General features: G+C 46.5%; 1 protein-coding gene across 1 annotated transcript in view; it reads right to left on the minus strand.

The window, feature by feature from the left end:
• Positions 1 to 2646: 2646 nt before the first annotated feature.
• Positions 2647 to 22492, minus strand: part of LBHD2 (LBH domain containing 2) — a 153793-nt gene continuing 133947 nt past the window's right edge. The window contains exon 4 of the mRNA XM_068252281.1: positions 2647 to 3198. Within this exon, the coding sequence (XP_068108382.1) occupies positions 3140 to 3198 (59 nt within the window). The 3' untranslated portion in view covers positions 2647 to 3139. The remainder of the gene's footprint in view (positions 3199 to 22492) is intronic.

Raw genomic sequence — 22492 nt, forward strand, 5'->3', positions numbered from 1 at the left:
GTTGGAGCTAGGTGGAGGGCGGAGTCAGACTCAAAGAGTGGCTGACAGTGATGGTAAGTGACAGCTCAGGTCACAGACAGTAAGCTTACCTCGCTTACTGCTCCTTCATGCCCTGAGTCCCAGACACTTGCCTGACTGCTGCAGTTCACATGTTTGGCAGTTTGACTGCCTGAGTGTGCCTGCCCGCTACCCGCCCCTTGTTTCCTGGCGCCCTAGGCCATGGCCTTTTGTGGCCTCGCTTCAAATCCAGCCATGTATATGTGCTATTTTGGTTTACTCGTTTTGTAGCTTGGAGTCCTATTTGAGAAAAGCAATTTGCAAATGTTTTGTTGTTGTCGCAAAAGTGACCATTGTTACAATCGACCATTAAAAACCCTTCAACGGTAACAACTGTATAGGTTGTCTGTCAATCGTTCAGTTTTATACTGTAACATCGTCTTCTGTTCTCATAGTTCTTATGCTGCTGATTGGGGTTGTTTTAAAAATCTTTCTGCCTTTTTTGTTTTGGACAGCTTGGTTCCCATTTGTTGAGAACTGGAGCTGTCAGCGCACAACAGAGTGCAGCGTACTGCCGGTGAAATCCAACAATTAATTCCCCGCCCCCGTCCTAATGCTAAATGCTGTTCCCTTCGCAGTCTGCCGTACAAGTCCCACCAGTGTCACTTCCCACTAATATAAGAGACAGTTTCCCTCCTATATGTACCGCAAAGCCCACTAATGTAACCATTCTCCACCAAAAAAACTTTCCTACCCAGTATAGTAAACTCTTTTCTGTGTTTCCCTGAAAATAAGACAGTGTCTTTCAGGGGCATAGCAATAGGGGTTGCAGAGGTTGCGACCGCATCGGGGCCCTTGGTCCAGAGGGTCCCCTCCTTCCTCAACTGCAGAATTAGCTCTCTATTGGTCCTGTGCTCATAATAATCACTTCTATAGATACTTTGAATAGTGGTAATCAATAACAAAGTGTTCCCCATCGCCTTCTTGCACCTCTGACACTGTAGTTGCCATTGGCAGGTTTTGGTGCGCTATATCAATTGCTATGTATAGAGTGCTTGGGAGGCCCCATTGTAAAACTTGCCTCGGGGCCCACAGCTCCTTAGCTACGCCACTGGTGTCTTATATTATTTTTTTGCTCCAAATGTTGTGCTAGGGTTTATTTTCAGGTATGTCTTATATTTTTGTGAACATCCACGTTCCTGTGCTGTGCGTCCTCCTGCCTTCCCCACTGTGCCCGCCTCTTCCTCTGCTGGATCCGCCTCTTGTGTGCCCCTGTGTCTCCCTTGTACTTTTGGGGGGCTTCTGGTGTCCCCCTCTGTCCCTGTGTCCTCTATCCCCTGTCCTCCTGTGTCCCATCTAACCCTATGTCCTCCTGGTGTCCCCCTCTGTCCCTGTGTCCTCTATCCCCTGTCCTCCTGTGTCCCATCTAACCCTATGTCCTATGTCACAAGGAAGATACAGAAAACATCCGGCACTGTAGCAATAGAGACTTCATTTATTCTGGGCTGTGCTCAAACAATGGAATGCATACAGCAAACAGTTCAGTAACAAGAACAATACAGTCCTACCATGGGTGTAGAGTTGGCAGTGGGCGCAGGGTGTGATAGGGCAGCCTGACGGCCGTTTCGCACGGCGGTGCTTCTTCTAAGGCTTGTCCACTACACCCATGGTAGGACTGTATTGTTCTTGTTACTGAACTGTTTGCTGTATGCATTCCATTGTTTGAGCACAGCCCGGAATAAATGAAGTCTCTATTGCTACAGTGCCGGATGTTTTCTGTATCTTCCTTGTGACATAGAATCTACTGGTGTGTTGTGTCATCCTGAGCACGCAGCTAAGAGAATGGGTGTCATATGAGTCCATCCTGTCTTTTCTAGTGGACAATCTCTCTGGGTAGTGCCGACCACTTTGCTGCCTTTCTACACTGTTTTGAATTGTAACCCTATGTCCTCCTGGTGTCCGCTGTGTGCTCCGATGTCCCCCTGCAACCTTCTCTTACCCCTAGCTCCATATCGCGCCGGTCCCCGTGTCCTGCGATGTCCCCCTAATCCTCTTCTTCCCCCAGCTCCTTGCTGGTGTGTCCCTGATCTTCAACCTATGGGGAAGAAGTAAAGCAGCTTGAGTTTCTATTGGAGCCAATGATCTCGTAGGCAGGACCATGGCAGATCACTGCACTCACTGAGTAGCTGCAAGTGCAGTGATTGGCCCAATGATGTAGCCTTGGTCCTGCCCGTGAGACCATCAGCTCCAGTAAAACACAAGTTGTCAAACTTTATACCTTAGGCCCCATTCACACTTGAAAGGGCAAAATGCCGACGATTTTTGCCGGCGTTTTGCGGGAGTGATTTTTCTGCAATTTCACTGGACAGTGTAGCGATTTCTCCGCGATCGCGTTTAGCACTTCTATAGCACCGAAACGCGATCTCCGGGAAATCGCCGGAAAATGGTGCAGGCTATGCGTTTGCCCAACCCAACATGTTTCACCCAAGGCGGGCTTCGTCAGAGGTATACATTACATACAGTGCAGGGTGTGAACTGTTTGCCTTCAGCAATAACATCTAGGATCACATGTTACAAGAAACTTTATTGTACAGAGAGATCAACAAATTTTTGCAAATTAAAATCTATATACAAACAGAGTCAGAATTTTTCAAATTCTGAAATCTACTAGATTACAATATAAGACGACAAACAGACGATTCAAAAGTCGAATTTGCGGACATTTTTTTTTTTTTTTTAAGGAATGCCATCATTTTTGCAAAATTATTATTATCATTTTTGCGGGAATAAAACATAAAAATAACTCCGTAAAGCCTCGAAAGTATTCTTCAGCGCATCGTCGCCGGGATTTGGCCGAGATCACAAGAACGGGGAACGTGTGGCAGCTAGATCACACACACTGAGCTCCGATCCTGAACCAGGAGGGGCACAAGTACAACACGTTCGGCCAAAAAGACCTTGGACAAGATCCTTGAGAACCTGTAGGAGGCTGTTCTGTAGTCCCAGCTGTTGCGTACAAGCGCTATCTACGCCACTGATATTAAACGACTGAATCTCTGGTCTATTTCTGCCCAACACAGCTTTAATTTTTCTCTCACGTTAAGGAGAACTAAAAAAGTAAAATGGATTTTATTTCCAGCCTTTAGTTAGCGGAGCTTCCTCCCCCTCTGCAGCCGGCATAAGCTTCGTGAGGCGTTGCACCTGCAAGACAAGAGAGCGTTTTATTAGCGGGATTAGAACCTGCGTTATTTTAAGGAAGCAATCTCATGCAAATGACTTTTTTTAAGCATTTGTCGTGACCCTTAAGTGAGGCATTATCATGATGAGATGAACGTGTATATCTTTAGCAGTGAGTTTAGAAGCTCATCTAAGCGCAGGGGAAGATTTTAGTGTTTCGGTGATGTGGATTAACTATGTGAAGGCTATCCATAATTCATGTGCTGTTGGTGGGACTTGAGGACAGGTTTGGGAAACACTATCTTCTATGCCAAGTGTATACTGATCTTCCATGCCAGTATAAACTTGAACGCAAACCAGCGTGGTGGCGTAGCGGGTTGCAATCTCGCCTTGCAGCGCTGGGTCCCCAGTTGGAATTCAAGCCAGGGCACTATCTGCATGAAGTTTGTATGTTCTCCCCATGTCTGTGTGGGTTTCCTCTGGGCACTCCAGTTTCCTCCCACATACAGATAAGTTAATTGGCTTCCCCCTAAAGCCTGGTACACACTGTCAATTAAAATTGGCCAATTGCTGACTAATTTTACCACCTACCAGCACACTATCTGCTCATAGTATTCAATATCTGTTGATCATGATACTACCTGGAGGTCAGAGGCGTAGCTAAGGAGCTGTGGGCGATGCAAGTTTTACAATGGGGCCCCCCAAGCACTCTACACATAACAATTGATACGGCGCACCAAAACCTGCCAATGGCAACTACAGTGTCAGAGGTGCAAGAAGGGGATGGAGAACAGTTTGTTAATCATTATCACTGTTCTAAGTATCTATAGCAGTGATTATTATGAGGACAGGACCAATAGAGAGCTAATACTGTAGTTGAGGGAGGGCCCTTATTGCTACACCCCTGATGGAGGTGGTAAAAGTGGCCAGTGATTGGCTAGTCATAATTGAAAGTGTACCAGGCATAAGACTACAAAGGACATATGACTATGGTAGGATTAGAGTGTGAGCTCCTCTGAGGACAGTCAGTGACATGACTATGTACTCTGTAAAGTGCTGCAGAAGATGTCAGTGCTGTATAAATACATAATAATAATATGGTAGGACATTAGACATATGACTATGGTAGGATTAGATTGTGAGATCCCCTGAGGACAGTCAGTGATATGACTATGTACTCTGTAATGTGCTGCAGAAGATGTCAGTGCTGTATAAATACATAATAATAATATATATGGACATTAGACATATGACTATGGTAGGATTAGACTGAGCTCCTCTGAGGACAGTCAGTGACATGACTATGTACTATGTAATGTGCTGCAGAAGATGTCAGTGCTATATAAATACATAATAATGATATGGTAGGACATTACACTATGACTATGGCAGGGATTAGATTGTGAGCTCCTCTGAGGACAATCAATTACATGACTATGTGCTCTGTAAAGTGCTGCAGAAGCAGGGGCGGATCGGGGGGGGGGGGGGGGGGCAAGCGGGTATCTTGCCCCAGGCGCAGTTTCTTGAATTCTTAAAGAGAACCCGAGGTGTGTTTAAAGAATGTTATCTTCATACAGAGGCTGGATCTGCCTATACAGCCCAGCCTCTGTTGCTATCCCAAACCTCACTAAGGTCCCCCTGCACTCTGCAATCCCTCATAAATCACAGCCGTGCTGTGAGGCTGTGTTTACATCTGTAGTGTCAGTCTCAGCTGCTCCCACGCCTCCTGCATAGCTCCGGTCCCTGCCCCCGTCTCTTCCCTCCAATCAGCAGGGAGGGAAGGGATGCAGGCGGGGACTGGAGTTCTGCAGGAGGCGGGGAGAGCAGCAGACTGACACTATAGAGATAAACACAGCCAGCTCTGACAAGCTGTTTGTCAGCAGCGTGGCTGTGATTTATGAGGGATTGCAGAGTGCAGGGGGACCTTAGGGGGGTTTGGGATAGCAACAGAGGCTGGGCTGTATAGGCAGATCCAGCCTCTGTATGCAGATAATATTCTTCAAACCCACCTCGGGTTCTCTTTAAAAAGGCGGCAAAATGAATGGCAGTTTAGGCGCCAAAACCTGACCTTTAGGCGACAAAACCTGACCTTGCCCCAGGCGCAACTTGGTCTTGATCCGTCCCTGTGCAGAAGATGACAGTGCTTTATAAATCCTATATAATAAGAGACAGGTGTCCCTGTGTACACCTGTCTTTGTGTCGTTGGGTCCGTGCTTTTAGCTACTGCGCATGTGCGCAGCATGGACCCAGACAGCCGTTGGGACTTGCGGACAGGGCCAGTGAGCTGGGCGGGCGTTTGCGCAGGTGGACGGGTGCATCTGCACTGCACAATGACAGACCTAGAGCCCGTTTTTAAACGGGCTTGGGTCAACTAGTACATTATAATAATATGGTAGGACATTAGACTATTACTGTGGTAGGATTTGATTATGAGCTCTGAGGACAGTTAGTGACAAGACTATGTACTCTGTAAAGCGCTATGGAAGCTGTTGGTGCTATATAAATACAAAATAATAATAATGAAACCAACATTTTTTTTAGGCAAAAAGGGGCCCCTTATCGCATCTTTGTTTCTATTCGAGCTGATGCCCAGAGCCCAGCGGCGCTACCCACTCCCCCATCATAGAGGGGAAAGTTTTAACTCCAGGAAACCATTTTGTTAGTTGTGAACAGTATGAAAACGTGTGAGAATCTCTTCTGGGCTTTTATTGCTGTCTGTGTCCCCATCTAGAAGAATTGCTATTTTCCTCCACTTTCCTAAATGTCTTCAACAAAAACAGAGATTTAACTTCATCCCAATCAGTAGCTGATACCCCCTTTCCCATGAGAAATCTTTTCCTTTTCTCAAACGGATCACCAGGGGGCTCTGTATGGCTGATATTGTGGTGAAACCCCTCCCACAGTGTGATGTCAGCGCCTCACAGCTCTGAGGTCCTGACATCACACTGTGTGAGCCTTGTTGCATTGTGAGATATAACAGCTGTTTCCAATTGCCAAAAAAGCAAGCAGCATCTCCTTCCAATGACATCACCTGCCAGCAGTAAAAATGTCACCATGTGTTAAATGTCAGAATGTAAATCAGGGAGAGGAATGATTTTACAATGAGCAAACACTGACAAAATCATTTATACATAATTATTGTAAAAATGAAGCACTTTTTTATTACATTATTTTCACTGTAGTTCCTTTTTAGAGGTTAGAGGTTAAACTCTCATCCACTTTTTTTTTTTATCATCGTTGTCCATCATTTCCTGTTCTGTGGACCACCAGAGTGCTTGTTGAAGCCGCGGAGGTCTCAGAGGCAGGAAGTGAGGAAATATCTCCCCAAGAAAACAAAAACAGCCGTAATAGCAAAACAAATAAAACTGGGATCTGAATATCTTTCTATGGTATTCAAACTAACCTCAGGGCCTGTTTCCACTAGTGCGGTGCGATTCCCTTGCGGAAAACGCGAAAACGAATTTGCATGCGGATTTGAATTCACACGTGTTTGTATGCAAATTTTAACACCAATTCATGTACGTTTTTTGCATATTTTTGTAAGTATGCGAATTTAACCATGTCAGTGCTTTTACATTCATTTTAGGCGAAAACATTCGCGAATTCACATTTTGGCCCATTTCCACTACAGAGAATCTGTGTGCGTTTTCTGCAGGCAGATTCGCATAGCCAATACAACTAAATGGGCCTATTTCAACTTCTCCGGAATTCTAAGCGTTTTGCTGTGCAGAAAAAAATCTGCACGGCAGAGCCATCAGAATTCCCCTGCCGCACACACCGCGTACGATTCACCTGTAACATTTTTAATAGGAACTTTGCATGCGTTTTTGCCATGCGAATTTCCATGCGAATTTGCGTACGTTTTTGCATAAAAGACAATGTAAAAGCACACCGGCATTGACATGGTTAAAATCGCTTACTTACAGAACTACGCAAAAACACATGCAAATTCGCATGAAAATTCGCATACAAATTCGCATCCACATGCGAATTCGCTCATGCGTTTTCCGCAACGAATTCGCACCGCAATAGTGGAAACGGGCTCTTAATTACATTGCATGCGAATTGCACACCGCAATTCTTGGCTCTGCTGTGCAGATTTTTCCTGCACAGTAAACCGCACAGATTTCCTGACAAGTGGGAACAGGCCCATTGACTATCATAGGCTATGCGAATCTGAAAGCAGAAAACACATGCAGATTCGCTATATGGAAATGGGCCCTAAATCGGAGTCTTTGATGGTGTTCTGACTCCTCCGGCAGCATGCTTGTTCCAGAGGCAAGACTCAGACACTACGCAACCTGCAAGATCAGCTTCTACAGCTCACAATCTCATATTGATCAATGATTTGGTGATGGGAACTGAAGGAGCCCAGTGGAAGGAAATAACAGCAAGCTCAGTTTTGTGGATCTGCACATCTGGTTGGCTCAGCATCATCATGCTTTTCACATAACAAATGTCATCACTGCAACTTAAAGGACCACCATCGCCAAAAAATTGTAAAATGTAAAATACATGTAAATATATACTGATAAGAAGTATGTTTCTTCCAGAGTAAAATAATCCATAAATTACTTTTCTCCTATGTTACCATCACTTAAAGTAGGTAGTAGACATGTGACAGAACCGAGAGGTTTTGAACTAGTCCATTTCTTCATGGGGGATTCTCATCTTTTATTCTTTATAAAGACATTCCCTGAAAAGGATTTATAAAATGATGCTGGCCAGCTTTCCTGCTCACTGCACACATTTTTGGCAGTTGGAAAGAGCAACTGCAAGTCTCTAAGGGCCCGTTTCCACTAGCGCGGAAACATGGCCGAATTCGGAGAGTTTCCCCGCAGGCAAATCGCGAGGGGAAACTCTCCCATAGGCAACTATGGTGCCGCCGGCAGAATCGCTTACCCTAGCGATTCGGCCGACACTGGCCACAGTTTCCGCGTGGGAGGCTATGAATCCCATAGCCATGCATGGCACGGCTTCTGGGATTCGCCTGCGATCCCGCACACCCGGTAGTGCCACCGCGCGTCTCGCAGCTAGTGGAAACGGGCCCTAAGTGCTTTTGAAACTAATCAACACCCTGAGAATCCCCCATGAGGAGATGGGCTAGTCTAAAACCTGTCGATTCTGTCATATTTCTACTACCTACTGTAGTGTAGTGACTGTAGTGACAGCAACATAGGAGAAAATACATTTATGGCTCATTTTACTCTGGAAGAAACGTACTTCTTATTGTATGTGCTTACATGCATTTTAAATGTTGAGATTTTCACAGTAGTAGTCCTGTAATAACTGAATGCCATTAGATTATGTTTCAGCTTTAGTCTGCGGCTGTTTATTATTAAACTTGCTGGAAAGCCATGGCAACAGAGTGAGGATTAATATAAAAGATACCCAGAATGCACCTCTGTCTCTTTGTCTGATTGGTTCATCAGTCTGCACGGAGCAAACTTCACTGCATCCATTCACACCCTTTGAAGGACAACTGAAGTGAGAAGTATATGGAGGCTGCCATATTTATTTCCTGTTAATAAACAATGCCAGTTGCCTGGCATCCCTGCTGATCTATTTGGCTGCAGTAGTGTCTGAATAACACCTGAAACAAGCAAGCAGCTAATCTTGTCAGATCTGACAATAATGTCAGAAACACCTGATCTGCTGCATGCTTGTTCAGAGTCTATGGCTGAAAGTATTAGAGGCAGAGGATCAGCAGGGTAGTCAGGCAACTGGTATTGCTTAACCACCTTAGCGGTATGGACGAGCTCAGCTCGTCCATTACCGCCAGAGGGTGCCGCTCAGGCCCTGCTGGGCCGATTTTGATCAAATAAAGAGCAGCACACGCAGCCGGCACTTTGCCAGCCGCGTGTGCTGCCCGATCGCCGCCGCTCTGCGGCGATCCGCCGCGAGCAGCGGCGAAAGAGGGTCCCCCCAGCCGCCTGAGCCCTGCGCAGCCGGAACAAATAGTTCCGGCCAGCGCTAAGGGCTGGATCGGAGGCGGCAGACGTCAGGACGTCGGCTGACGTCCATGACGTCACTCCGCTCGTCGCCATGGCGACGAAGTAAACAAAACACGGAAGGCCGCTCATTGCGGCCTTCCGTGTTACTTTTGGCCGCCGGAGGCGATCAGAAGAACGCCTCCGGAGCGCCATCTAGTGGGCTTTCATGCAGCCAACTTTCAGTTGGCTGCATGAAATAGTTTTTTTTTTATTTAAAAAAAACCCTCATGCAGCTGCCCTGGCGATCTTAATAGAACGCCAGGGTGGTTAAAGCATCCCAAGTTTCCCTTTTATGAGAGGGACAATCCCTCTTTGGGACCCAAATCCCTCTGTCCCTCTTTCTTTCTCATCTGTCCCTCTTTCAGGACTCGTGTACAGATATGCGTAAATAGATGTATTTTTCTGCTAAAAACGTGTTTGACTCTAAACTTAATTCCCATCATTTAAATTGATATATTTCTTATATTCAAATTTCAAAATCTTTTGCTTCTGATTTTTTTGTGATATGCATGATGAGGGGTGTGGTGGGGGAGTGGTTGGATGTGGCGCAGGGGCGTGTCTTAGAGTGTCCCTCTTTCTTATCTCAAATGTTGGGAGGCATGCTTAAGGGCTGGTTCAGACGGACGTCTGCGTGGCGTCGCGTCTGGGGGCGTTGCAGCGGCTGCGCGGTCAGGCTTTCAGTAGCCTTCGGTCGCGTTGTGATGCGGTCGCGTTTTTTTTCCCCGTAGGGGAACATTAGCCGTCGCGGTTGGCCGCTCCCTGGAAGCTACATGTTGCTTCCAGGGGCAGCCCGAACGCTCGCGAAATCGGGACCCGAACGCCGCGTTCGGGTAAAATCGCCCAAAAGCTCGGTGTAAACGCTCCCATTCACTTGAATTGGAGCGTTTACCGCGACGGTCCGAGCGCTTGCGGTAAACGCTCCGCAAGCGTCCGTCTGAACCAGCCCTAAAGGATACCCGAGGTGATAAGTGACATGATGAGATAGACATGGGTATGTACAGTGCCTAACACACAAATAACTATGCTGTGTTCCTTTTTTTCTTTCTCTGTCTGAAAGAGTTAAACATCAGGTATGTAAGTGGCAGTTCCTGCCTGAGTCAGGACTGGGTCCGACTGCAGTGTGACCCTCGCTGATAAGAAATTACGACTATAAAACACATTTTTTGCAGAAAATGACTTGTGAGAGCAGGAAAGAGATAAAAAGGAAAAGTAGTTCATAGATTTTTGCTCTGGCATACTTAAATGACTGTGTCATTGAGCAAAAACAATAACAGTAAAAACTTAAAAAGTAGATATAAAATAAAACAGTGCAATATCTTAAAAAGTATTTTTTAGAAGAAAGAGGATAGATACAATTGTTTATTTCATTCGTTTATTTTCACCACGGATGTCCTTTAAAAGGAAATAAATATTGCAGCCTCCATATCCCTCTTCCTCTCCACAGCTGGCTGACTGCTCACTAGGTGAGCGGTTACCAAGCAGCAGCAGTGAGCAGTTACCAGGCAGCAGTGAGCAGTAGAGTTGGGCCGAACGGTTCGCCTGCGAACGGTTCCACGCGAACTTCGGTGGTTCGCGTTCGCGTCCCGCAGGCGAACCTTTGCGGAAGTTCGGTTCGCCCCATAATGCACATGGAGGGTCAACTTTGACCCTCTACATCACAGTCAGCAGGCCCAGTGTAGCCAATTAGGCTACACTAGCCCCTGGAGCCCCACCCCCCCTTATATAAGGCAGGCAGCGGCGGCCATTACGGTCACTCGTGTGCTGCCTGCGTTAGTGAGAGTAGGGCGAGCTGCTGCAGACTGTCTCTCAGGGAAAGATTAGTTAGGCTTAACTTGTTCCTGTCTGGCTGCATTCCTGTGCTGTGAACCCACCACTGCATACCTGTGCTGTGAACCCACCACTGCATACCTGTGCTGTGAACCCACCACTGCATACCTGTGCTGTGAACCCACCACTGCATACCTGTGCTGTGAACCCACCACTGCATACCTGTGCTGTGAACCCACCACTGCATACCTGTTCAGTGAACCCACCACTGCATACCTGTGCTGTGAACCCACCACTGCATACCTGTTCAGTGATCCTGCCACTGCATACCTGTTCTGTTCAGTGGATCCGCCACTGTATACCTGTTCATTGAACCCACCACTGCATACCTGTGCTGTGAACCCACCACTGCATACCTGTTCTGTGAACCCACCACTGCATACCTGTGCTGTGAACCCACCACTGCATACCTGTTAAGTGAACCTGTCACTGCATACCTGTTCTGTTCAGTGGACCCGCCACTGTATACCTGTTCATTGAACCCACCACTGCATACCTGTGCTGTGAACCCACCACTGCATACCTGTTCTGTGAACCCACCACTGCATACCTGTTCAGTGAACCTGCCACTGCATACCTGTTCTGTTCAGTGGACCCGCCACTGTATACCTGTTCATTGAACCCACCACTGCATACCTGTGCTGTGAACCCACCACTGCATACCTGTTCTGTGAACCCACCACTGCATACCTGTGCTGTGAACCCACCACTGCATACCTGTTCAGTGAACCTGCCACTGCATACTTGTTCTGTTCAGTGGACCCGCCACTGTATACCTGTTCATTGAACCCACCACTGCATACCTGTGCTGTGAACCCACCACTGCATACCTGTTCTGTGAACCCACCACTGCATACCTGTTCAGTGAAACCGCCACTGCATACCTGTTCTGTTCAGTGGACCCGCCACTGTATACCTGTTCAGTGAACCCGCCACTGCATACCTGTTCTGTTCAGTGGACCCGCCACTGTATACCTGTTCAGTGAACCTGCCACTGCATACCTGTTCTGTTCAGTGGACCCGCCACTGTATACCTGTTCAGTGAACCCGCCACTGCATACCTGTTGTGTTCAGTGAACCTGCCACTGCATACCTGTTCTGTGAACCCGCCACTGTATACCTGTTCTGTTTAGTGAACCCGCCACTGCATACCTGTTCTGTTCAATGGACCCGCCACTGTATACCTGTTCAGTGAACCCGCCACTGCATACCTGTTGTGTTCAGTGAACCTGCCACTGCATACCTGTTCTGTGAACCCGCCACTGTATACCTGTTCTGTTTAGTGAACCCGCCACTGTATACCTGTTCTGTTTACATTCCCCATTCCCCTTCGTGATCATTACCTTGCCGTGGTGAAGGGGCTTGCGTATCACAATGAAGCAATGACCGGCGCCTAGATGAGTGTCTCGGGGGACACACCCACGATAATAAGGTCGTTGCCTCATTGTGGTCAGACCAAATTTGATCAGCTGGACAGTCACTGTTCTGTCATTCAGCTACATCATTCAGCTACATCAGCCAGGCGATTATATGGGCTGTAAAGCCACCAAAGCCTGCACTCTCGCCATGGTGCGCACCAGTCCAGCACGGCCGTCACTACACAAACAGCTGTTTGCGGTGCGTTACACGGTGAGTTTGGTGTGTCAGTGTGAAGCAGTACCTTAATTACACTACCTGATTGATGTATACACATGCAAGATGTTTGAAAGCACTTTAGGCCTGTCATTTAGCATTCAATGTGATTTCTGCCCTTAAAACGCTGCTTTGCGTCAAATCCAGATTTTTCCCGGGGACTTTTGGCATGTATCCCACTCCGCCATGCCCCCCTCCAGGTGTTAGACCCCTTGAAACATCTTTTCCATCACTTTTGTGGCCAGCATAATTATTTTTTTTTTTTCAAAGTTCGCATCCCCATTGAAGTCTATTGCGGTTCGCGAACTTTAACGCGAACCGAACCTTCCGCGGAAGTTCGCGAACCTAAAATCGGAGGTTCGGCCCAACTCTAGTGAGCAGTTACCAAGCAGCAGCAAGCAGTTGTGAGAATTTGAGTCTTTTCACTGCCTATCAGCTGCTCGTGGAAAAGGGCCCTTAGTTGTCCTTTAACTACTATGATACATTTCCTCCTGGACCAATTCAGAGCGCAACTCATAAAACTTCAGCTGCCCGCTGATTGACTCCTCCCATTCAGCTTGAAGCCACACCTCCCTTCTGCAGATAGGCTACCGCCCACTGGGGAGGCATGACTGCAGCGGACTTCCCCACCTCATATACTCATGTGACCACAGGAGGAGTGGTTCAGACTGCCTGAGTGTCTGCAGTGCACACAGCTGGAGGGTCACCAGGCTGGAGAGGAGGAGCTATGATTTTGTGCAGGAGGAATTATACTCTTGTTAATGTGCAAAAAGTACAACTTTTACTTTCTTTCAAAACTTTTGTATGCAGTATGCACAGTTTATTAAAAAGTATGTTGTTTTAAATGCCTCTTTAAATACAAAAGCAGCTTTGCGATCGATTCAGAGAAGCAGATGAAGTATAAAAATAAACATTTGTGTACAGAGGCCCCTAACGGTCTGTGCGGGTGTCACAGTGTTGTATTGTCCCCCTCTTCTTCCTGTCTGTCGCTATATATACCTATATACCGTATGCATGAACAGGGGTGCCTCAGGGAGTCAGACTCCAGTTTTGCTTGAAGCAAAGCCAAAAATGGATTTCGTACTGACTGAGCTCTGCAGCCAAAGCGTAAGGAAAATCTGAGGGGATTCGGCTAGAGACCACTTATTGGCAGATATTTGCAGGAAACCGCCACGCTTGCCTATAGCCAGGAACGGCTATTTAAAGCACCTCCGTCTCTAGAGAGCGGCAGAAGCTGCTCCCCGACCTTCTCCTGAAACTAGGCAAATTCTCCTGCATGCGACCGTAATTCCCACATACCCTTATTTAGGCTGGGCGGCTACAAGTGCTTCTTAGAGAGACATTTCTGATTTTCTAAAGCAATTTGAATGTTTCTTAAACCTGACGTTCAGGTGCGTTTGGTCATTTGCATTTCTCAGAATATTCATTTAAATAAATCATGCATAACATTTTATGAAAAACAAAGTTTTGGTTTTTTTTTTTTTTTTTTTTTAAAGAAACTAAATACTGATAGCTCCAATTTATACAGATTTAGGTCTCGTTCTCACTGGAGGCGTTTTTGGATTTGTTTAAGCGCTTGCAATTTTTCAAAATCGCCCTGAAATCGCTTACACCATGCAATCCTATGCGCTAGTTCAAATTGGGGCGATCCGTCCGCTTTCCGCTCAGAGAAGCGCTGCATGGACCATTTTCGGGGTGATTTCGCTACAATGGAAGGTATAGGAAAAGTGCAAAACGCTCACAAAATCGCTTTGTGTGGTGATTGCGTGAGCGTTTTTAAAGTGAACCAGAGACGAAGTACCCTCATGTATTTGACCATATATATCAATGGGAACATGACAGTAAACACCTACTCTGCTCTTTGTTTCATTCTACTCTGCTAAATCAGCCCCGACTGAGCATTCAGTCTGACTTTGCTAAGGAATCATTATAGCTGAGTCATTATAGCAGAGCCAGAAGGGGGCAGGCTTGGGCTTGAAAAGACATCAGAGAAGACAGACTCAGCTATAATGATTCCTGAGCAAAGCCAGACTGAATGCTCAGTCGGGGATTTTATCAGGGCTGATAACAAGCAGGCTGAGCAGTGAAGGATGAAACAGAGAGCAGGGCAGGTGTTTTCTCTAATGTTCCCTCTGATATATGTGGTAAAATACAGGGTGCTCCGTCTCTGGTTCACTCAAAGAGTTCATTTCCTGACTGAGGTCAGGAATTGCAAAAATGTAATCGCTCTGCGAAAACGTCTACAAAAATGCTTACCCAAAACTTTCAACAAACAGAAATCGCCGGGAAGGGAAAAAAAATTGCCTCAAAAAAAGTCCAACGCAAACGCTAATGCGATCGGAACACAAAGTTAATGAGGCCTTATCTCCTCCTCAGTGACCTACAGCTGCCTGATCACTCCCAGTAACGTGATGAAGAAGGATTTCGCGAAATTTCGCGTAAGCGTAATTTTCGCGTAATTTTCGCGTAATTTTCGCATTACAATGGTTATTTGTTCATGCCGTAATTTCGCATTAAACGCTACCGTAATTTCGCGTTAAACCGTAACGCTCCGTATAATATAAAAAAGCCGCCGACTTTAAGGGTTAATAGCAAAGCCCCCTTAATTGCTAAGAGCCTCAAATTTGGAGAATATATTAAGGAGATCAGGAGGAATAAGAGGAAAAATTTTTTTTTCAAAAAGACCTTATAGTTTTTGAGAAAATCGATGTTAAAGTTTCAAAGTAAAAATGTATACATTTAAAAACCCGCCGACTTTAACGGTTAATAGCAAAGCCTGCTTAAAGTTTAGGAACACCAAATTCCCAGGGTATATTAAGGGGATCAGTGGGAATAAGAGGAAAACATTTTTTTTCAAAAAGACCTTATAGTTTTTGAGAAAATCGATTTTTAAGTTTCAAGGGCAAAAATGGCTTTTAAATGCGGAAAATGTCAGTTTTTTTTGCACAGGTAACAATAGTGTATTATTTTCATAGATTCCCCCAAGTGGGAAGAGTTTTACTTACTTCGTTCTGAGTGTGGGAAATATAAAAAAAAAACGATGTGGGGTCCCCCCTCCCAGACCTCTTTAACCCCTTGTCCCCCATGCAGGCTGGGATAGCCAGAATGCGGAGCACCGGCCGCGTGGGGCTCCGCACCCTGACTATACCAGCCCGCATGGTCCATGGATTGGGGGGTCTCGGAAGGGGAGGGGCAGCCAAGCTTTCCCCTCCCCCTCTGAGCCCTTGTCCAATCCAAGGACAAGGGGCTCTTCTCCACCTCCGATGGGCGGTGGAGGTGGAGGCCGCGATTTCCTGGGTGGGGGGTTCATGGTGGAATCTGGGAGTCCCCTTTAAAAAGGGGTCCCCCAGATGCCCACCCCCCCTCCCAGGAGAAATGAGTATAGAGGTACTTGTACCCCTTACCCATTTCCTTTAAGAGTTAAAAGTAAATAAACACACAAACACATAGAAAAAGTATTTTAATTGAACAAAAAACATAACCACGAAAAAAGTCCTTTAATATTCTTAATTAACCATTAATACTTACCTGTCCCTTTAAATAAATGATCCCACGCAATATCCTCGGAAATGTTCTATCAGTTACAATGTAACAAAGTTATTACAATATAACAACTTTGTTACATTGTAACTACGCCGCACCCGACGTCACTCACCGCCGCCGCCGCTGCCGCGTCTGTGCTGCAGGACCCGACAGAGCTCTGAGCTATAGCTCAGAGCTCTCGAAAGCATCTTTGTATTTGGGCTCCAAGGAGCCCCATTGGTCCTTAGCAGACCAATGGGGTTCCTTCTGATTTGAAGGAACCCCATTGGTCTGCTAAGGACCAATGGGGCTCCTTGGAGCCCAAATACAAAGATGCTTCTCAGAGCTCTGAGCTATATAGCTCAGAGCTCTGTCGGGTCCTTGCAGGACGCTAAGTCCCCGCAGCTCCCGCTGTCCACCCCGCCCACATCTGTCACCCACATGTCACCCACATGTGGGTGACATGTGGGTGACATGTGGGAGAGGCGGGGAGGGCAGCGGGAGCTGCGGGGACTTAGCGTCCTGCAAGGACCCGACAGAGCTCTGAGCTATATAGCTCAGAGCTCTGAGAAGCATCTTTGTATTTGGGCTCCAAGGAGCCCCATTGGTCCTTAGCAGACCAATGGGGTTCCTTCAAATCAGTCGGGTCCTGCAGCACAGACGCGGCGGCGGCGGTGAGTGACGTCGGGTGCGGCGTAGTTACAATGTAACAAAGTTGTTACATTGTAATAACTTTGTAACATTGTAACTGATAGAACATTTCCGAGGATAATGCGTGGGATCATTTATTTAAAGGGACAGGTAAGTATTAATGGTTAATTAAGAATATTAAAGGACTTTTTTCGTGGTTATGTTTTTTGTTCAATTAAAATACTTTTTCTAAGTGTTTGTGTGTTTATTTACTTTTAACTCTTAAAGGAAATGGGTAAGGGGTACAAGTACCTCTATACTCATTTCTCCTGGGAGGGGGGGTGGGCATCTGGGGGACCCCTTTTTAAAGGGGACTCCCAGATTCCACCATGAACCCCCCACCCAGGAAATCGCGGCCTCCACCTCCACCGCCCATCGGAGGTGGAGAAGAGCCCCTTGTCCTTGGATTGGACAAGGGCTCGGAGGGGGAGGGGAAAGCTTGGCTGCCCCTCCCCTTCCGAGACCCCCCAATCCATGGACCATGCGGGCTGGTATAGTCAGGGTGCGGAGCCCCACGCGGCCGGTGCTCCGCATTCTGGCTATCCCAGCCTGCATGGGGGACAAGGGGTTAAAGAGGTCTGGGAGGGGGGACCCCACATCGTTTTTTTTTTATATATCCCACACTCAGAACGAAGTAAGTAAAACTCTTCCCACTTGGGGGAATCTATGAAAATAATATACTATTGTTACCTGTGCAAAAAAAACTGACATTTTCCGCATTTAAAAGACATTTTTGCCCTTGAAACTTAAAAATCGATTTTCTCAAAAACTATAAGGTCTTTTTGAAAAAAAAATTTTTCCTCTTATTCCCACTGACCCCCTTAATATACCCTAGGAATTTGGTGTTCCTAAACTTTAAGCAGGCTTTGCTATTAACCGTTAAAGTCGGCGGGTTTTTAAATGTATACATTTTTACTTTGAAACTTTAACATCGATTTTCTCAAAAACTATAAGGTCTTTTTGAAAAAAAAAATTTTCCTCTTATTCCTCCTGATCTCCTTAATATATTCTCCAAATTTGAGGCTCTTAGCATTTAAGGGGGCTTTGCTATTAACCCTTAAAGTCGGCGGCTTTTTTATATTATACGGAGCGTTACGGTTTAACGCGAAATTACGGTAGCGTTTAATGCGAAATTACGGCATGAACGAAACGCGAAATTTCGCGTTGAAAATTACGCTTACGGTATTTTCAATTACGATTTTAATGGCACTTTCGCTACGCTAATTTCGCATCGTAATCGCAAATTTCGCATGCGTAATTATAGTAATGCGAAATTACGAAAATTTCAGCTCAACTCTATGTATGGGGCTTTTTACTTGTTACACACAAATGTTTCAACATTGGAATGTAAACAAAGATTGTTATCTCCAGTCTGGATGCGGATTTGAAGCTGAATAACCCTTCCATAGCAGGACAAAGTGCTGTGTTTAACCATTTCAGTGATGTTCTGCTACATTTCTTTTCTGTCATAGTAGCTTTAAAGCTGTAAGGAATCTTTTAGAGCAAAGTAGAAATGCTGATTTCAGACCACTTTAATTATATTATATTTTTGCTCTTTGGGAGCTTAAAAATGTCACATAGATAACGTGAAAACAGAGGAAAACAGGTGAAAAAGCTTTGTGAATGAGTCTCATTGGGCTTTTCCAGTATAGGCCCAATGTCGGACATAGTCTCCTGTCACTGCACCATGTAATTTAAATATCACGTGGGTACATTTGGGTATGAAAGTTTGCCTGCACAATCTGCTCATAGTTGTCATTATCTGTTGACCCACATGCTACAGGGAAGTGGTAAGATTGATCGATGATTGTCCAATCATAATTGAAAGTGTGTACCAAGCTTAAAGAGGAACTTAACCAAGGATCGAACTCCATCCCAATTAGTAGCTGCTACCCCCTTTCCCATAAGAAACATTTTCCTTTTCTCTGATTGATCATCAGGAGGTCTGAATGGCTGATATTGTGGTAAAACCCCTCCCACAGTGTGATGTCATAACCATGGTCCTGACAGTTTTCTCTCTGTGAACCTAAAAGCATTCTGGGAAATAACAGCTTTTTTCCTAACAAAAAAAAAATCCTTTTCAGGAGGAGGTCAGCAGCAATGGCGGCCTCCACATTTCTCCCCGGACAGGTGCAGGCAGCCAGCGCACCATCCCTCCCATCATCCAGCCCTCCGCTTGTTTGTGTCTTTTGCAGATGCAGTCCGGGCAGAAGAAACGTGTTTCTAGACATATTTTTGGATTACAGATGATTCAGCTCTGCTTAAGCAAAACACACAAAACACACAACCTCCCCCACACAGAGCAGTCAAGGTTTAATCTGTGCAAATAATGATCATGCAAATAATGTCTCTATTCCTCCTGCAAGGCATGCGGCACGAATCTGTGTACATATAAAATCCCTGTGTTATCGCTGATCTTTCACGAAGCGAGCCTCGCCAGAAGGACGCGGCCAGGATGTGGCTTACCTCAGCCGTGTGACACAGGACGCACTGTGCATAACTACGGGGAGAGGAGACCGCACAGCTACTATGGGTCCCCGAGCCATACATGAAATAAGGGCACTAGGAAAAAGGGTGTGGGATGAAGCCAAAAATTGCAAGATAGTGTATATAACAATGGTTTTTTATAGTTTTTTCATGAATTTCTCCATTAGACTAATAAATATTGTAAAATAACGGTATTACAAGAGCGGGGGTTAAGCTGAAATAAGTGTAAATGGTAATGGCATGGTAATGACAATGGTAATGACAATAGTATAACACTGGTAAATGTTATCGATATTTTACTACAATTAAACGTAACCGAACTCTCACACATAACTCTCCCTCTACCGACGCCTAACCCTAACACCCACCTTCCTGACGCCTAACCCTAACACCCACCTTCCTGACGCCTAACCCTAACACCCACCTTCCTGACGCCTAACCTAACATCCACCTTCCTGACGCCTAACCCTAACACCCACCTTCCTGACGCCTAACCCTAACACCCACCTTCCTGACGCCTAACCCTAACACCCACCTTCCTGACGCCTAACCCTAACACCCACCTTCCTGACGCCTAACCCTAACACCCACCTTCCTGACGCCTAACCCTAACACCCACCTTCCTGACGCCTAACCCTAACACCCACCTTCCTGACTCCTAACCCTAACACCCACCTTCCTGACTCCTAACCCTAACACCCACCTTCCTGACGCCTAACCCTAACACCCACCTTCCTGACGCCTAACCCTAACACCCACCTTCCTGACGCCTAACCCTAACACCCACCTTCCTGACGTCTAACCCTAAAACCCACCTTCTTGCCGCCTAACCCTAAAACTCCCCTCCCTGACGCCTACCCTAACACCCCCCTTCCAGACGCCTAACCCTAACACCCACCTTCCTGACGCCTAACCCTAACACTCACCTTCCTGCCGCCTAACCCTAAAACTCCCCTTCCTGCCGCCTAACTCTAAAACCCCCCTTTGTGAGGCCTAACCCTAAGCCCCAAGCTCCCCTTCCTGATGCCTAACCCTAAAACCCCCCCTTCCTGACGCCTAACCCTAAATGCCCCTTCCTGATGTCTAACCCTAAAACCCCCCTTCCTAACACTATAGATGGCCCGAACAGTCCACCCTGGTAGTTCGCGCGGATATCAGCTACCGAACATATGGCGCATTCGACCCGCCCCCTATACCTCGGCATTGGGCTAAACTTTGACCCTCTACATCACAGTCAGCAGACACATGGCAGCCAACCAGGCTGCACTCCCTCCTGGACCTTCGCCCCCCCCTATAAAAAGGCCGCAGCGTTCTCAGTCTGCTGATGCTGCTAGTAGTGAGAGGAAGGGAGAGGTTGCTGGAGAGCTAGGGAAAGCGTTAGTTAGGCTCTTGTTAGCTTGCTCCTTGCTGAAATTTTTTACTGAAAGAATTCCAAAACAGCACTTTTGAGGGCTAATGTTCTTCTGATGTGTGTGTGTGTGTGTGTGTGTGTGTGTGTGTGTGTGTGTGTGTGTGTGTGTGTGTGTGTGTGTGTGTGTGTACAGTGTGTGTGTACAGTGTGTGTGTGTGTGTGTGTGTGTGTACAGTGTGTGTGTACAGTGTGTGTACAGTGTGTGTACAGTGTGTGTGTGTGTGTAGTGTGTGTACAGTGTGTGTGTGTGTGTCTGTGTGTGTGTGTGTGTGTGTGTGTGTGACACTTGACACAGCATAGATATAGCCCTGTCACAGCTATGCCCTTGCTTGCTGACACACTGTATTAAAGAGAGTCTGAAGCGAGAATAAATCTCGCTTCAGACCTCAGAGTTAGCAGGGGCATGTGGGGGTCCCTGATCCCCCAAATCCTCTCCGTAATGCGGGGGAGCGCTTCCTGGTTGGGGCAGGGCTAACCGCCGCAGCCCTGCCCCAGGCGCGTCTGTCAGCGCGTATCTCCGCCTCTCCCCCACCCCTCCCAGTCTTCCTTCACTGAGAGGGGCGGGGGAGAGGCGGCGATGCGCCGCTGATAGACACGACTGGAGGCAGGGCTGCAGCCGTTAGCCCTGCCTCCAGGAGCGACCAAGTCTGCGACCAAGTGTCGCAGTGGGGGGTTTGGGGGTCAAGGGACCCCCGTTTAGCGGCGCTATTGTGGCGGTTTAGCAGGGGCACAAGTGCCCCTGCTAACTATGAGCTCTGAGTCTCTTTAAATCAGTGCATTTCTTCCCACTCTATTTGTGTGATTTAACTTACTAATGCATAGCTCTCTTTGTGGGTGACACTGCATAGATACAGCCCACAGACAATTGCTGCCTGCTTGGTATTTGTAGTCCCACTGTCTGACAGCACACTGTATTACACAGTGCAGTAGTGTGTCGTCTCTTCATTTCTGTTTGGATATTACTGAAGCTGTAGAGCAATCCAGCTGAGACGAAGCACCGGCAGATACACAGGTACTCACTGACCTGTACAGCTGTTCACCAGGCATCCTTTGTTGCTTATGGTTCCACAGTGCATATATTTCCACTGCATCTGTGTGACTACACACTGTATTAGACCATAGTTACATAGTTATTTTGGTTGAAAAAAAGACATACGTCCATCGAGTTCAACCAGAGAACAAAGTACAACACCAGCCTACTCCCTCACATATCCCTGTTGATCCAGAGGAAGGCGAAAAAATCCTTACCAGACCAGGGCATATCTTTCCACTGCATCTGTGTGACTGCACACTATATTAGACCAGTGCATATTTTTCCACTGTATTTGTATGATTGAACTTACTAAAGCATAGCTCTCTTTGTGGATGACACACTGCATACAGCCCACAGAGAGACAGGGACAGGTGTTAGACCCCTTGAAACATCTTTTCCATCACTTTTGCGGCCAGAAACAGTCTTTGTAGATTTTAAAATACCCCTGCCCATTGAAGTCTATGGCTGTCCGCCCGATTCGCGCAAACTCAAACTTTTTCGGAAGCTCGCGGCCACGGACCCAAAATCTGAAGTTCGAGCCACCTCTACCTAACTCTAACCCCTCCCCCCCCCTTTCTTCCTGACGCCTAATCCTAAAATCGCATACATCAAAAATTAAAAAACTGTTTAATACAAAAAAAAAAAAAAAAAAAAAGTCAATATCTATAACTCTATAATTTTCGAAACGATAAAAACTTCAAAAGATATAACATTCTAAATTTC

The sequence above is a fragment of the Hyperolius riggenbachi genome, chromosome 9, assembly GCF_040937935.1.
Source record: "Hyperolius riggenbachi isolate aHypRig1 chromosome 9, aHypRig1.pri, whole genome shotgun sequence".
In the NCBI taxonomy this organism is placed as follows: Eukaryota; Metazoa; Chordata; class Amphibia; order Anura; family Hyperoliidae; genus Hyperolius; species Hyperolius riggenbachi.